The 17,047-nt window shown below is 45.6% G+C and overlaps 1 protein-coding gene across 6 annotated transcripts in view; it reads left to right on the forward strand.

Annotated features, from left to right (window-relative positions):
* Positions 1-17,047, forward strand: part of LOC124212075 (uncharacterized) — a 103,032-nt gene that overhangs the window by 62,823 nt on the left and 23,162 nt on the right. For all 6 annotated transcript variants that reach the window (XM_046611806.2, XM_069133621.1, XM_046611805.2 and 3 more), the window contains one exon: positions 6,331-6,455. In XM_046611806.2, coding sequence (XP_046467762.1) covers positions 6,331-6,455 — 125 coding nt within the window. The remainder of the gene's footprint in view (positions 1-6,330; positions 6,456-17,047) is intronic.

The following is a 17,047-nucleotide window of genomic DNA, read 5'->3' on the forward strand; positions in this document are numbered from 1 at the left end:
TACCTACCCCCGGTGACCAACGATATTATTTACTAATTCAATGTTGGTGGCAAAATTGAATTATGCGCACGAAACATGAGCCCGCCTAGCTAGCGCCTCGGGGTTAAATTAATAGTTTTCACGAGGAAGGAACATCGCGCGCCGTTGCTGCTGCTCGACGCAGTATGGATATTGGACACCGACTGCCAGCCACCCTCGACGCCCTGGCAACCCGACCGGCAATACATCAGACCTGTCCAGTGGTAATATACCGCTTGGTCAGCCTGTTTAGTAGTAATAAACCGTGCAGTCAGCCGGCCCGAGTTCGCCGTTCGCATTCGACATACTCTGCAATTCTTTGCGGTCTCTGCAGTCAAGGACGCATCGGCGTACGGTACAGGAAAGAAGTAAAAAAAAAGAAAAGAATGTATATAGTAAAACGACGGAACATGGCCTGAAATAGTAGAATCGAATTCTATGTAGTAGCATTTTTCGACGTGGAATAGAAGATCCAAAGTGTTGTAGAATAATTCGTTAGAAAAATCGCGTCATTTGAAAATTTTTTTTTTTTTAAGTATTTAACTGAAAAAATGTAATAATTTATGCGCTTTTGGTGGATCAGGGCTAATTGTTTCACTTGTTTACGAATTCTTTGCAAACTGCGTGAAATAAATATCTGACGACTTTCGTACGTTTTTTTAAACACAGTAGTTTAGCAATCAATATTTTTATACACCCAAAATATTTTCTAGTAAATACAGGAACTGTGTTAAGAAAATTCGTCGCATACGATTCGAAGAGAATTCGGATGCTAAACAAATGAGCTAGAATTCATGAAAATTTAGAGTTTCTGTTGCCAGAAGAGAACTACAACAGCTACAATAATTCTCATTCATTTTTAATTACATTCAATCGGATTCTCTGCTGCCACATGCTTCGCATCGTTATTCCAATTTTTCTTTTTTTACATACTCTCGACACGTTTTTTTGATCACAACGTCCAGCCATTGCGGCTTTACAAGAGTTTGTTAACCGTGATGACCAGGGAAAAATTTGTCGATTCGACATCGGCGACCGCTGTGGCGGTTCTCTCTCCGTCTCTCCTTCTCTCCTTTCCGCAGCGTTATCTGTACTCTTTATCTCTCCGTTCGGGGCTTGTTTTCTCTGAACTTTTTCACCGTCGAACAAAAGCCTTTCGCCTGGCTGCGATTTGTTTCCTTTCGATTAGTATCGAATCGAACCGAAAGCGATATTTATCGCAAGGCTCTCCGCAAGCCGGGGGCTCTTTTTCCCGGGGATAAATTCCCCCGAGCTGCCGCCCGGCCGTCCTCTCTATACGCGATTTGTTTCCTTGTCCCGCTTTTCCGATCGCTTTAACGCCCCCATCCTCCTTAAACCCCGAATCTCCTAATCTCACAAATAATTGTAGATAAAACAGGTAGAAAGGTCCAACGATCCGCGTAATAAAGATTTTTCAGCACACCTACAACGTATAGAAACAAAAAGTGCTAAACGAAAGATTCAAAGGGTCTGCCCAACGATTATCTACACAGTTAAAATAATTGAACAAAAAAAATAAAAAATTCACGTGGTAACGGAACAAATTTTAAGACATTGTATTTTTCTGTAAACACCTGATTATATTTTTAAAACATTTGCGTTAAATTACATTATTCTAACATTTTTTTCACTGAAAAATTCAAGAGCATGAATTTCTTGAGAAGAACTTGATGAATCACAAGATCGTCATTTGTCAATTGAAACGGTTCTTCATACTGGATTTTTTTTTCAACAATTAACAGGTCCAAGACTAAAATCTCTCAGATAATTTACAGCTAATTTAATTATAAACAAACCGAGCTATTTCTATTACAGTCGAACTGTATTCAACTTATGCAGATGAAATTTTCAGTTCTTTGAAAATTTGTTGATGCAGTTTCGACCGTTCCATCGTCTGACCTTTCCATTTTTCTCCCCACACGAACAACACGATTCCCTGTGATTGTGACAAATGTCTAGAGATTTATAGATTAAAAAAACAAACGACTTTCTCTTATACTCGTAATGAACTTGATCTCCCTCAGTTATCCGTTTAAACTTTTGTCCCGTCACGTATTTTGAGCCTGACTACAATTCCCGCCAACTTCGGAAGCGTCGCATGCCTCTGCAGGGGGATGAAATAGCCGGGGGTGGGGGAAAAGGCCTGTAAAAGTTTCCCGAACACCGAACAACGACGATAGTTCACCCATAGACGGACTCCGCTCGTTCGTGCGTGTTCAGCCTCCAGCCTCTCGGCTGTAATACGTAACCCCGGCATAACTGGTCCATGCATTATGCCGGATGGCCGTGCTGGTGCAGCATCCGCGATTCTGGCGCACCTATGTATGCGCGTATGTACGTGCAGGTACAAAGCCATGTGTTAGCGGGAATAACGTCCGTGTCAACGACTCCGTGCCGTCGGTGCACGAGGGTCGAGTCCGCGGTATGTTTCTGGCTGCAATCCAACACCGGTAACTGTCCTATTAATGAAGTTTTATTATTATTTACTGCCGACGCCCCGTAATTAACGAGCCAAACTCCCACGGACTGGTCACAGTTATTCTCCCCGCGATATCCGACGACGCCGGAAACTAAGTCGGGCTACTCAATGGACTCGCCGCGGTGCTCTGTTACCAAAGTTTTTGTAACAGGGAAATACGCGGCTCATTAAGGGGGGGGGGGGGGGGGTACCTATTTTTACGATTTTTTTTAAAAGGAAGCTGAAAATATTTGGAGGAATTTGAGTTTGAGGGATTTATTATTTACAGTTTGAAGGTCATTTTTTCATTTTTTTTATTCAAGTTGTTGTAATTGGTGTAAATAAAGTGTAAGCGTTGTCATTTACTAAAAAAAAAATTCCTAAAAATAGGTATGATTTTAGAATTTCACCTCGTCGCTCACATTAAATTGTAGGTGCTGTATTAAGGTTAAAAAATAGAGAAAATTGATCAAGAGATTCGTTTAGTAAGCTTCTGTTTCTTTTTTCGGGTTTCGTTTATCGCCACGTTTCCTGCGCAAGTACAGATCAAGAGTTTTTTTCTTTCGTATACGGTGTCGGGAAATTTAGATAAAAAGTTGCGATCTTATCGGTCGTTGGGAGTTTCTTTTTACGACGATTTAACCGAGCGAGTTGTGTGCAGCTGAAAGAAACTTTCAACTAATTTACGAGATGGGGGCTTAAACGTATAATTGAAAAGAATTTCACCTGATTTGAGACTGCAGGAGTTCTTCATTACTGCGCAAAGTCTGCCCTGCAGTATAATGTAAAATTACTAACCCGCTCTCATTGAAATACCAAGCATCGATTTGCCCCCAGCTCCCGAGCCTCGTATTGTGTACTTAACCAAAAAAAAAAAAAAAAGAGAGATGCCTATGTTTACGACGCTGTCTTAATCTCGCAATCAACCGCGATTATCGCGCCCGATCGATACAAAAGTATACAAGCAACCACTTCGTCGGCTTTGCAATCTACTGGAAGGAAGTATTATACTTTGATGACATTCTTTTTTATTGGCAAACAATCTACCGCGTAATGGTCGAGAAGAATCCTCTGGATATACTTCTTTATCCCTCTTCGTGCAACAAACTTTCGGCATAATATCATAATATCCACGGGCGTTGTTTCGCTGGTACGTATAAGCATGAAGCACCCGACGATGAATTGATCGATTCTCGAACGTCATACGTATAGATCGGACGGTTATTTTCAGAATAAACTCCCGTATGTTGATTCAGCATAGTACAGGCTTCGGGGCTCATAGTTTTTTCAATCAGAGATAATTGAAAATAAACCTTGTGTTGATTTTCGTTGAAATATTCATCCAAAACTTCAGGCTTCCTTTTCTCACAATAAAATTCCTGAGAAATTTTACAAATAACGGAAGACGACTTATCACCGAAGGAGTAAATTTTTGGCCATTTTTCCCTTGTCAGCGTTGCCAGATCTCGAACGGAATCCCGGCTCTCTGCAATATCGCGTACACCTCCAAAACGCGAGTACATACTTATCTGCCACTTGAACGGAGATATGGAGCTGAGTTATGGGGGTGGGGCAGGATGTACGCATATTCCCATTTAACGTGGATGCACATAGGTATTGCATATCCGAAGCAGGTCTGGAACTTGGCGTTCCTGTTTAATGCGGCGTGTCTAGTCTCTGCGTTATAAGCGCGAGTGCCAGAAGCCGTCGATCAATCTTTTCCCGTTGCTGCTTATAGGGGAGTTTTGATTTCCGCGGCTCTCGTAAGTCGAGTCATGAGCCATTCGACGCAATTTCATTCCGGAATCACTGCCAGGATCGGGATTAAAATGTTCGAATACCGAGCACAGTTATACTCCCTGATCATTGCCTTCCCCTTGGTTCGAATTTTTTTAATTAGATCAAGATCGCGAGCGAAATTAGATGATCGGTTCCGTCAAACTTCTCCGAAGTTTAATTGCCGCGTGATTGTACTTGCGGGGTGAACTTTCCAATCGCGGTTGTGGAACACGTGGGTTCGTGTCACTGTTTTGCAACTAACTAGCTGTTGGACCAACCGTCAATTAGCAGGGCTGAGTTGACGTCAATTAGTCACCTTTTACCACGCTGCAACGAAGTAATTAAAAAATTAAATTGATTAAACTCCTCGGAAACTGAATACCGGGTTTAAATTCTCGGGTGTATCTCACATGTCAGGTTGAATTAAATCGTTGCAGCTTACGCTTGGAGCTTCCACCTTGAAATGAGTTATGAATATGAACGAAAAATGGCGAACACCTTATCCCTGTAAGCTCGCGACTGCGTCACGAGTGAAAAATGAGCCTCACACGAAATTGCATTATTTCTCTGAGAAGATGCGAGATATGCTCGAGTCGCGACGGGCGAAGGTCGCGTGATCGAAAGGCGCATAAGCGTGAGTTACTCGCATGGCAGCAAGCCATCCTGACACCCCGTCGTCCAAAAAGGACAGGAACAGCAGCCGAGAGAACCGAGTTAGGAAAATAAACATTTTCCGACGATTTACCACCGCGAGTTTAGAATCCGTCAAATTCACTTCCACACGACGTGACGCTTCGCGGAACCTCGTACACTTCGGAGTTTCCCTGTATAAACTCACTCGTATCGCACGGCAACAATTGTTTCTATTTTAACACTCCGGAAAGTTCACCCTCGCTTTTCCAGCAACGATGTTAACGCGACGTTAAACTCGGCATGATGCTTCAGTTGTGCCCTCACGCATAGTTGCTTCAAAGATTTCAATTGGAAGGCAGCTCTTTCATTACACCGTAAAACATGTCACTGTTGAAATATTGTAAAACGATCTTCTTGTCGACTTGGTAATTCAACATCGGATAGCGGTGGATTGACACCGTGTTACAATGATCCACAGGAGTTCCTAAAGATTCTGAGGAAATTTACCGCACTGGTAGCGTCGTTGAGTATTTTAATGATAATGATCAAACCTTGACCGTAACCATAATGCAAGAGCAATTTATCTATGATCAGCGATACCTTGAATGATGGAATTTTGTTTAAATTACGAACAATTTCTTGGTCCAACGGGTGAAAAATGTGGATGAACCTGCGTTCCACTCTGCTAAAGTTCTTCAGTTCCGCTACCATGTCTGAGCTCAATTTTCCGTACCGATAATTATCCGTCGTAGACACGTCATGTTACACTGATCACGAGGAAGAGCACGAGGCTCACCCTCGTCCGTCCCTTCGTCGATTCACTCGGTCGAAAATCCCTCAGAGATCCTCTCCGCGACGCCGAGGGCAGAAATGGTTAATCAAGATTTGTGGGGCCGACGACCGAAGGCTGTACGGTCGGGTCGCGGAGTTGACGTTGCGGCATAGGGTTGAAGGCGAGAGGGCAGGGCGTACACGCGTGATAAATTCTGATTGATCTTCTCCCCGCGCATCTGAATCCGAAGAGAGAGATAAGAAAAAAAAAAAACAACGATAACGAAAAAAAGAACTCCTTCCGCTGTTAGGGGGGTGACATGTTTCCGGAAAGTGGCGGCTCGGGGATGTCTAAGTTGGATTTATCACCTTCTTACCAAGGCCACCGTCAGATAACCGAGACGCGAAGTGATGTGGGAGCTTCGAGTCTCGGAGTATGGAAACTCCATGGGGAAAACGAGGAGCTCGTTACTTTCACGGATTGAATGCTGGGAATTGGAATTGAACCCGTCGCCGACTCTGAATCTAGTAAAACTCAATTAATATCGTCGAAGCATAGAAATGTGGAAGGGCTCTTTCACTCCATCAGGATCATTCCTCGACTCCGTGCAGATTCTAACGGGTCTTTTATTTATTTTTTTCTGTTACAGGATATCAGCGCCGTTCCAGGTTGTCGCAGTGGCCCTGATCCTCGCCGGTACCATTTCCGCCCTAATTGGTCACTGCTACTCTGATTACAGGACCCTGATTGCCTGCGGCCTGTTTCTTCTCGGCGGTAAGTGATTACACGTGCTCTTTCAAAGCCGGGCTGGTACCGGCTCTTCATTATTCTCTCTATTGACGGGGAAGATTGGATAAACGGCTTTCCATTACCTCCAGATGCGTGAAAAATGAAGCACGATTAACGGTAATGCCAGCGAATTTAACCATTCGTTTTATCTTTAAACGGAACCTACGTTGCGGATTTTCTCCCCTGGGATGGAATGCGTCGCAACGACGATGACGCGGTAAATTACTGCCTGCAACTTTTTCGTCACCGGGGAATTACAGGAAGAAGAAGGAAAGAACAAGACGCGTCCGTTTTCAATCGGTGTTATGGTGTAATTATTTTTACACGAGATATCTTCTTCGACGAATCAACGACACAATTCCCTAAGGGATTCATCATCGGCGGGTCGATTAATGAAATGAGAATGATGATTAATGTCTGAATTCCCGTAATCGGTTCGTCGACTCTTCTCCACCCGAGAAAGAAGGTTACGAGCTGTTCGACGGCGACCATCACGGGCAGCTCGAGTTGAAAGATAAAAGGAACTGCTTCCGTCTGAGAAGCGAAGTAAACCGAGTCCAAAGCCAAGTGAAAAAGCAAGCGTCTGGGCAAAAAAGGAGTCGGTGGTCGTTGCGATCGGGGTGCTGGTCACGTTCGGCTAAAACTCGACCCTCCGCCACCTCCACCAGAAACGATCCGTTGTATCAGGCTCACTTTCGGTTGCGGTGGTGGCAACGATACAATACTTGATCTTTCGCACCTACGGTGCCCAACGCGAACTCTTTTGTATGCGAGGATGTGCCTTCGCGGCGTTAACCGTCGGTGTGTATTTCACCGCGTTCCTCGTAGCCGCGGCGGGTCGAGCCTCCTGCAGGAACAATACTTAATGGCCCGACACCCTGCGCCCCGTACAATAGACGAGAAGAGTTAACCCTATGAGATAGTGTCTTCGGCGTGCGGTCGCACAATGCGAGTGAATTCGTTCGCAGCGCCGGAAGCACGGATACGTTGTTATAACTTATCCGGAACGAGGCGTCTTGGCGGGTGAATTTTATCTCGAGATCGGCGGACGATCTTGTCCCGAAGAATCGGATCCTCGCTGGGAAGCCTCGCGGTTTCGGCGTCGCGTCATTGCCGTTATTAAACCTGCTTCTATTCGCCTTTTCGTCGCTCCTAGCTGCTCATTGTGTTTAATTATTAATCAGGAAACTCGGAGGGTCTTGTTCTCAACTCGACGCGCAGTCGCGTCGCTCGCCTTACGATCGAATATTATCGCCTCTACGGGCAGAGAACTACCCCTTTAATTAGTAAAGCCCCGCGGATCATCGGCGCGGCCTAATTACGCCGGCTGCAGGGCGAGACGGGGCGAGATAGTCGGAGGGATGGGAATTGAAAATCTCTTGAATCGGGGTATTCTTACAGCCTGCAGCGTCCGCTTCGACCTATTCTTCATTGGCTTCGATAAAATGATTAACGAGCTCGTTTGGACACGTAATGCTCCTGCCGTTCTTTCCAACTCCAAGACTTACATTCACCCGCGGAATTAATTCATCTAATCTCATTTATTCAAGCTCCTTCAAACCGAACACTCCACTCTCTCTCTTTCCCTTTTTCTCACTCCAGATTTTTCAGTGCCACATCGACTATGGCGGATTCTGCATTATTATAACGTAGCTGGGCTTAAAGTAGATCCGTCGCTGTTACGTTTTTAAAAATATTTGCGAAACCAAATCAGTTCTAAGGTCAGGGTCAAAAACTTTTCCCTCTTTATTTCGTTTTACACCGAGTTATTGGAGAAGAAATTAGACAGAATCGATTTTCCGATTGCTCCATGAATCCGTGAATGAATCGAGTGAATATTTTTTCGCTGAGAATTCAGAGCTAAACGCGACCAACGACATTTACTTCCTGCAGGTTCCTATATCCGTGTTTCCGGGGCGAACCGAGGGATCTAGTTGGAGTACATGTCGCCTATCTAACTCGATAAAGTTAATCCTCGGAATCCGAGAAATTCGGACGCAATTCTTACGCGAGGAGCAAGGAGGAAGGTGGAGCGGAAGGAGAACCGCCCACCCTTTGGCGGGTTGTAAGCTCGTTATAAATCAGTCCGACTGAAGCCCCGACGTCTTATCCAAGTCCGGATACAGTCCAGTTTCCCTAGCTTTGCTGCCGATAAGAGAAATAATTACGAGGAACACCCCGCGGGGCTGCGGGACCTAAAATCCGATCCTGTAGTGCGAAGGGGAATGGTTTGACCTGGTCCCTGCAGCCTAAAAATCATAACTTTCTTGTCGTAGGGGAAAACACAAATTACGGGAAGACTAAAGAAACGCAGCGAGCTGACGGTACGTGAGCGCAATTTGGAGCGTGTATCATCTTGCGCTGCCATAACTTTGCATTACAATAATATATATTAGCGAAGACCAAGGATTTCCCACCGTACATTTATATCCTCATGAAAGCCCCGGCTGAACTGCCCCCCTTGGGCTATCCATTTCAGCCCATATATTTCAATGTGCAAATGTTCCGGACCAAAGATAAACGCGAACATTTTCATTAATTCTTTTTCTCTCTTTCTCACTGCAGTGCGCTTGTTACCCCATTTTTGTTCCCTTTTTTTTCACTCTCCGTCTCTCTCTTTTTCCGCCTCTCATTATTATTTATAACCACAGTACGCCCGTTAAAGCCGAAAACATTTCTCTCCTTTAATACGATCGCGTTACATTGCCACAGACCGCAAAAACGTTAGTGCGGAGGTAATTCCTGTGGAATCGATTCTGGTCCTTTGTAACTTCAACCTTATAGAACGGTAATTGGAACGGATGACCGACGGACCGATCGAATACCTCGAAACAAACCGAGATAAGAATGCTTGTGCGGTAAATCCCTGGGAGATATCTCGTCAAAATTGGTATTCACGAATGCCGGAGGAGTGTGAAATGACGTAATCGAATTTCGGTACGGGAGAAAGCCGGGATGACGAAGGAGCCGAGGGACGTGGCAGGTAACCGAGTACATCCTTGCTAAGTCGATTAGTATTTGTTAAGCGAAGGACGAAGTTATTTCACGGGGAACACACGCGGTCCCGAGGCTTGAATATCGTTACGCACACCGCGTTCCTTCAAATCAGCAAATCAATTTTACCAAAGTTCGTAACGTCGTTAGAGGAACAACAAGCCGACTTCGTCCCGCGACGAGGAGACGACGACGCCTCGTCCATGCAACGCGAGTATGAATAAGAATACCCGATCCGACGGGAATTAGGTACGCTCGAGTCTAGCAAAATCTCTGTTTCCCCCCGGCTTCCTTGTTCTAGATTTCCACTGTACGTTTGAAAGGGAATTGGCATGCTCCGAGTAGCACAATGCAACAGACGCACAATCAGTTCACAATGCAGTCACAAGCGGAGTCGGGAGGACAACGACCGTTCGTTCATCAGAGCTTGCATTCCTCATTGCGGGGGCACGGAGCTTACCGAGTAACCGAATAACACCGGCGTTTAATCGAGCGGGAAAATCGAAATCGAAATCGAAGTCGAGGGAGAGTCGATATCATTCGCTGTCCCGGGACGTACGTTTCTACAAGACCGAAGAAGGAGGCGAGCACAAAAAAAAATACGAGAAATTCACTCGGCAAGGAATTCCCCAAGGAGGAGAAATTCGAGATCCGATCGAGAGCCGCGACGCTGAGAAATCGGACGCTAGACTCATTTTTGCGTGGGTGGGTGGCTGTAACTTTCCAGCTGACCTGTATACTATTTCAGTATTTCTGCTCGTTGGATGCCCGGTCTGTTTTCTCCGTTACACAATGAAACCACCGTCGTTATCCGCGATGCGAAGACGAATGCGGGAGCCGGAAGAGTGCTGCTGAAGTTTGGAAGGGTGGGCACTCTACTCGATTGTGAAGCTTATACGCGGAGATCCGGCTTTCAAGTCCCGTTAAAACTGCATCGCCCTTCCGACCCTTGAACCTTTGTTCGAGCGGAATCGAGCAAGTTGGTACATCGATGCGAGTAATATCGATCTCGCAAAATGAGGGGAGGAGATAAAAGCTGCACAGCATCGACGGGGTAAAACCGTGCGAACACATTCTCCGTACGGCGAGGATTTAATTAACGGGAAAATTTCGTCTCTGCAACTGCAGCAAATTGCATGTCGCGTGATAATAAGCCTGCAGTTAGCTGGCGGGACGAAAATATGGAGAAACGAGTTTCCCTCACCCTCGCCCTTTGTTCGTGCCAGGTACGTACACATAGGTACACGTCTACCCACTCGGGGCTCGGAAAGCTTCGCGCTGCGCGTTAAAGCTCGTATTAAAAATTTTAAATACCATATACGGAGTCCAACTGCTCGTTTGGTACACGGTGAATTCTATGCGGAAGAGAACAAGGAGATAATTCCTACCCTCCGCAGTCTTTTCACAAATACCTCTACACGCACGTGCCTCTCGTGCTCCTGCCATCGACAATTGGCGCTCTCGAGTCGCCCGTAAAGCTTCGCGTGTACGTATTTTTTCATACTCGATACGGATAGGTAGGTAGGTATGTGTACATGTATATGGGAATTTTTTTCATTATGCACAGTGGGTAATAAACGTCGGAGGCAATAACGAACGCGAAAACGATATGAAAAAAGTGGAGCACACACGGCGATATATCGAGACGCAAGTGCGCGAGGGCGGGGGGAGTGAGAGGGGGCGCTTATAGTCGGTTACGCCGGGGTTAAACGGGGAAAATTCTATATCTGCGGGCGGTTGGGCGAGTGAAGTAACGGCGTTTAGCCGGGCATCCCCGGCGGAGGCGTGGAATTATAAATTGTTTCAGCATAGTTACAATTGTTTCTGCGAAGGGTGCGAAGGCGAAACGGCAAGCTACGCGAACCGCGGCCCTCTCGGAGTCTCGCTGATTTCACCGGAGTGCGGTCGCACAAAATTGATGTCTGTTTGCTCGCTTCTAATACCCACCATCTCCTAATGATAGATCCACGGGTCAGATTCACCGACTGTTATGGTTTCGACTTGACGCGACGCAATGAGCCGCCCTGAAAATTATCCCCCTGACGGAAATCGTACTCTGAAGATGTTCGACAGACCAGTTACGGCGTTTGAATGAAGATCACAAATTCGTTACGATATAAAGAAAAACAAATATGTATTCTACCGTTGTTCGTCGCCTGGAATTGAGTTAGAAACGTCAGGTTTTTGAGAACTCGATTTTTGGAAGTTCGGTGAAAACTCAGACCAAAAGAAGAATATGTCTCTACGAAAAAGAAAAATGAGAAGAGAGAACGATTGGACGAACATCCAACAGTTGATGCAACGTTCGGGGATGATTTCAGTCGAACGAGCAGTTTCTGAGAGTTGATCGAATTAATTCCTGAGATCCGATTCAGAGATCGTTGTACCGAATCCTGCTTTGCGTACATATAACGCGATCGAAACTTGACGCTGATATGTACGATTCGATGTGTAACGAGCTGGGTTTTGACTCTGGCCGAATATAACTTCCCCGGTTTGTGTTCGGCTCGGATAATCCGAACACGTATCACTGCAGATACGTACGGATGAATAATTATTTGCAGAGTGTTGCGGATCGTTATCTGAGCCTCAAACTCGGATCAGCTTGTTTGTTGGTCTATAATCAGCCGAATATAAGCCGGGTGAAATCAAGCTCACGTATGATGGTCCATGCGGGCGGCTGGCGTTGCGGTCAGGATGCAGGGTCCACACAACAAACCCCTAATTTCGAGGAAATTGCTCCGATTCACGATACCGCCCATCAACCTCGGAGGGGTTCCTCCCCCGACGGGAGTCATGATATCTCCATTACTGCAACTAACGTATTTACCGAACGCTGATTTCAGCCTTGTCTCTGCACGCAGCTATAATCATTGCACGTGGTAGAAAATTAATCGTACGAATACACACACGCGTGTGCAGCGTAACTCGATTTCCGTCATCTGATCAAGCGATGTATCCAGCACTTAATATTTGCATGCACGTTTCAAACGAATTACACCCAATTTTTCCCGTATACAGTTTATTCCCGGCAACTCGAACTTCCTGCAAAGTGGTTTAGGGAATAGAATTACTCCGAAAGTCTGTTACTCAGTTAATCTGTACCTACTCTATCACCTGAACACTCTTCAACTATTATATTTTCTACTTGTGTTTTTTATTCGAGTATCAATTTAGCCGCGATAATGGACGCGGACTTTCTCCACACTAGCCTGTTCTCATTGCGATATTTTCATGCGGTATTGTACGGGGCAAACGCAAGTTGGAGGTGACGTGGGTGCCTGCTCTGTTGGCCGGCGAACGCTTTGAAAACTTGGCTAATTACTACGTGATTGGTAATTGCGGAGGTGAGTGCACGGCGAGGCAGTTCCAATTGTAAGCGACGAGACATCGCGTGTGTGAGGAACCTTAGGTTACGTGGAGGACGTGCCAACATTTTACGATTCGATTCTTTGCCTTTGGAAAAGCTCCGGCGTTGCGTTAGGCGCGTAAAAATTTCGTCGAAAGACTTTTTCTGCGTGGGGTGATCAATGCGACGGTGGTGAAAACAAAACGAGCAGAAAAATTCGAAGGAGAGAAAAAAAATTCAGCCGGTACCGCGTCGCTGATTTACGCCCGGGTGAAGTTAAGCTTCCAGTTTAATTCTTCCATGGTATAATTTTTCTCAAGTCAGGCAGGTACGCCGAGTCGTTTCGTCGTAATGATTCTTGATCACTTTGGGTTGTTCGGTGTCATTAAGCCCGGTCGCGATCATTAGGGATCACGGTCCATTAATTTATAAAAACTTTCCGAATTGCTTCTCACGGTCGCCCGTCGCGATGACCCTCGACTCTAACGACTTCCCACCGCAAACTTCACGCGGTACTTCGCGTCAAAGTCGAAGGAAAATACATTCTTTATCGCTTAGCGCGGTGCGCCATGATTAATTCTCGGAGGACAAACGCCGCCGTCGTTCATTGTCGGTGAGAATTTCTCAAAACGACGACACCGAGTCGCAAAAACTCCTCTCTCGAAGACCTCGAGCAGAAATAATATACCGCGGGTGTAAACCGAATGGCTCGGGAATTCGATCGCATCAGGGTTTGAACCGGGCCCGGCAGGTGGCGATGAGGATCCTGGCTCGGCTGGTCCTTGTGCTGCTCCAGATCCTCGAGCGAAAGCTGCAGGAGAGACTGCCCTGCGGTTCTCCAATGCCCGATAGATAACTGCTTGAAACCGCTTGGTCAGTAGATATTGGGAATTATTACCCCGGCGGTGGTACAGTTCGCCAGAAAAGCACCACTCACGTGCCAAGGAAATGCGGTTTCGCCCCGTCTCTTATTTTCCCTTAGCGGGTTGACGGGGGTGGGGGTAGACGTTGCTGCGGGCTCCGTTTTTACGACGGAGAAGGAAAATCCAGTTTCGTACGATTACAAGGAAACGAAAAATTCCCCGGCTTAAGACGCTGCGCGATTCTGATCGCTGCTTGCGAAACACTCGTGGGTACGAAGTGGATGGAAACCGGTGTTGTAACCATAGAAACCATAGCGTCAGTCCGATCCTTCCTCGTCTCTTGGATTTTCGTCCTTTGTACATTAATCCTTGGCTCTGGCGCAATGATTTTAATGCTCGACCCACATTTTTGAATCTTTACGGATCTGGGTATATTACATTCCCCTTCCTGATTCGCGAGAAACGATCCGCGGAACTCGAGTCGATTTCGAAACACACTTTTTTTTTGGACTTTGCAAACCTTTTCGGCACCTGAGCTACCCCTAAAATATTATAAGCAATTTTGAATACAGTGAAAGATTGAACGCTACCGCTTTTTTATCGTTGCGCTTTCTCCTGCAGCGTGACGTCATCCGCGTCGAGCGAATCGCGAATGGGTTTTAGTTAAAAGGCGGGTAATCAGAGGAACACATGATCTGTAACTTGTATATGAGAAACTCTACAAATATGAGATTGGGGGACGATCATTCGCTCGAGAAAGTAAATTTAACCGTCGAAAGCCAAATTGTAATTCTATCCAATTCTGAAATCACTGGAGGACATGGCCTCGACCATCAGGAAACGATGTTCGGAAATCGGGAATAATATTAAAAATATATGACAAGGTATGACATAAATCCACATAGATCGCTGGGAATCAATGATAACGAATTGAAGTCATTCATTCAATTCCCACAGAGCACAGATCGCCTATCGGCCGAGACAAAAGGGAATTGAAATATACACGGTAAAAAAAAAAAAATGTCCCAGCAGGTCCGCTAAAATTTTTCGGTCGATTTAATCATTTTTTCATGTATCACTAAGTAAAAAAGAAAGTACTAAGTACAAATTAAATTCAGATATGACAATTTAAATGTTAAAGTTACAATAATTTATGTCACATTTACTAACAGATATGTAACAAATAATACTTGTAAACATGATATGGACCTGCCGGAACATTACGTTTAGTTAAATTTTTCCAACAGTGTACGACCCATACTATATACTTGTTACGACATCATTCGTGCCTGATACAGCATAACGTATTACTGTAAGCCGTAACTCGAGTCGTTGCGTTGGCTCGAAAAGAGCAGCGTAAAAGCCGTCACGTAGTTCTGTTAATCTTGCCGGAGTCATTACCAATTTTTTCCCTCACTTTTCACTCGTCCCTGTCACCCCTGAATGTATCCCCACCCGCCCCTCGTCCCATCCGTCTCGCACACTCCGCCCGCACGCTGAGCACTCTGGGTAATGCGCTTCTTGGTACATTAACCTCGGGCGGCACACAGGCGCACCCCCACACGTAGGGAGCCTCTGGGTAGCGGAAACCCACCCCTGATGCGGAGGAACGGCACCCCTCGAAACAATCGGGGGCGCTTTCAGGGCCGAGCAGTCCGCTTCGCTCCTGGTTCTGTATCCACGTGTTCGTATTATGTAGACCGTATGTATTACATGGCCGCGCCCTCCGCCCTGGGCGTCCGAAACGAAATCCTCCCCTCCAACGGGGGGAACGTTATGTTCCCTCGCAGGTGCCTACATGTGAATAACATGTTTGCGTTAACTGGGTTTAATTGCTCGCGGAGAAAGGATATTACAATGAGGAAAAAAAATACCTTGCCAGTTCAGCTCCTCCTCAACATTGACCGTGATTAAATACAACCATCGTTTTACTACCGGCGATCAGATTAGACGTGTTCGATCCTTGGCAGGAATCGCGGCGAAGGAGCAATGTTTTCATTAGTCGTTACGATTTAACGGTACGCGTTAAATTTGAATTAAAAATGTACCGTCAACTCGCTGGACGATCAGTTGATTTCAAGTACCTTCGCATTCATTCTTCACTTTACGATCGGCGAGATTTGATAACTTTTATGAATGTCTGCGTGGAGACAGCGTCGATTAACAAGGGGGGAAAACGGAATAAAAAAATTTACATCATCGGGGTTATCGATAATCGACTATCGGATCCTTAACGACAGGCGGACGATTTAACGTTAAACATGCGATTAATCTCCCTTTTCCAGGCTTGAAGTACATCCTTGTCAATCACTGAAAAATATCAGTTCGCAAAACTTTGCACACCGAGGATGATTATGCATCGTATACTATCGACTATCGATTACAACAATGACAGTGAAAAACGGTGTCCAAATTGATTAAACGTTCCGGTATTAATCATTTTGCGACAATCGTTCGAATGCAAATTTCTGATCTCCCTGTTCGTTAATTTCATCCGTTAAGTAACAGCGAACAGTGATGTGGGAGATCATTCGTTATTTAAGACGTTGCACACGCCGCGGCAGCTTATAATGGCTTCAACGATGCTATCCGCCAAATCTCTAAAGCCGGAGAGTGACGATCTTGGCATATTTATTACACGACTTTATTCCCGATTTATTTATTCCCCGGCAACTAGGACTAGAAGCTCTCTGAAACCACTCACTTTCACCCAGCAATCATCTAGTCGTATAAAAAATCCTGCTGAATAAGCAAAAAAAAGAAAAGTGAAGCGTTTCAATCAAGAAAGACTCGCGGAAGTTTGTGCGTGAACACATCCGCACATCCCCGGGACTAAAAACTTCAAGATCATTGTAATAAGCGACCTCCACCCCCCATCAACCCCTTAATGAAGTCGGCATCCTTTTTTTTTTTATAGCGATTTCTCTAACCAGCGTAACTTTTCCTCCGCGTGGCAAAAATCTGCGAGACATGCTTACGCGGAAATAAAGAATCGAATGTGTATATGAAAAAAAAAAAGTAATGAATTTGACAAAACACGGACTGCGTGATAAGTTGAAAAAATATTTACCACAAGTGGAAAATTCTAGGCTTATATTTATAAGGCAGATGCCGGAATCGGGTAAGCGGCGCGAAACGACTTCCTTCTCCCACCCCAAGTGAGCAGCGCGTTTCTCTCGCCCTTCGAAGGGCCGTTGACGTCAAGAGTAGGTAGGTGTACAGGACTCTAAATCGTCGCCTTTGTCGTTCGGATGAGGGGGTGGTTCGTGTAGCGGAGAAGGACCTGAGCTCAAGGACCTCGGGATTTTCGAGGGTTTATTTTCACCCCGTGCATCTCCGGTTCACTCTGATATTATATGACGCTGCAGAGT

The sequence above is a fragment of the Neodiprion pinetum genome, chromosome 2 (genome assembly GCF_021155775.2).
Source record: "Neodiprion pinetum isolate iyNeoPine1 chromosome 2, iyNeoPine1.2, whole genome shotgun sequence".
Taxonomy (NCBI): domain Eukaryota; kingdom Metazoa; phylum Arthropoda; class Insecta; order Hymenoptera; family Diprionidae; genus Neodiprion; species Neodiprion pinetum.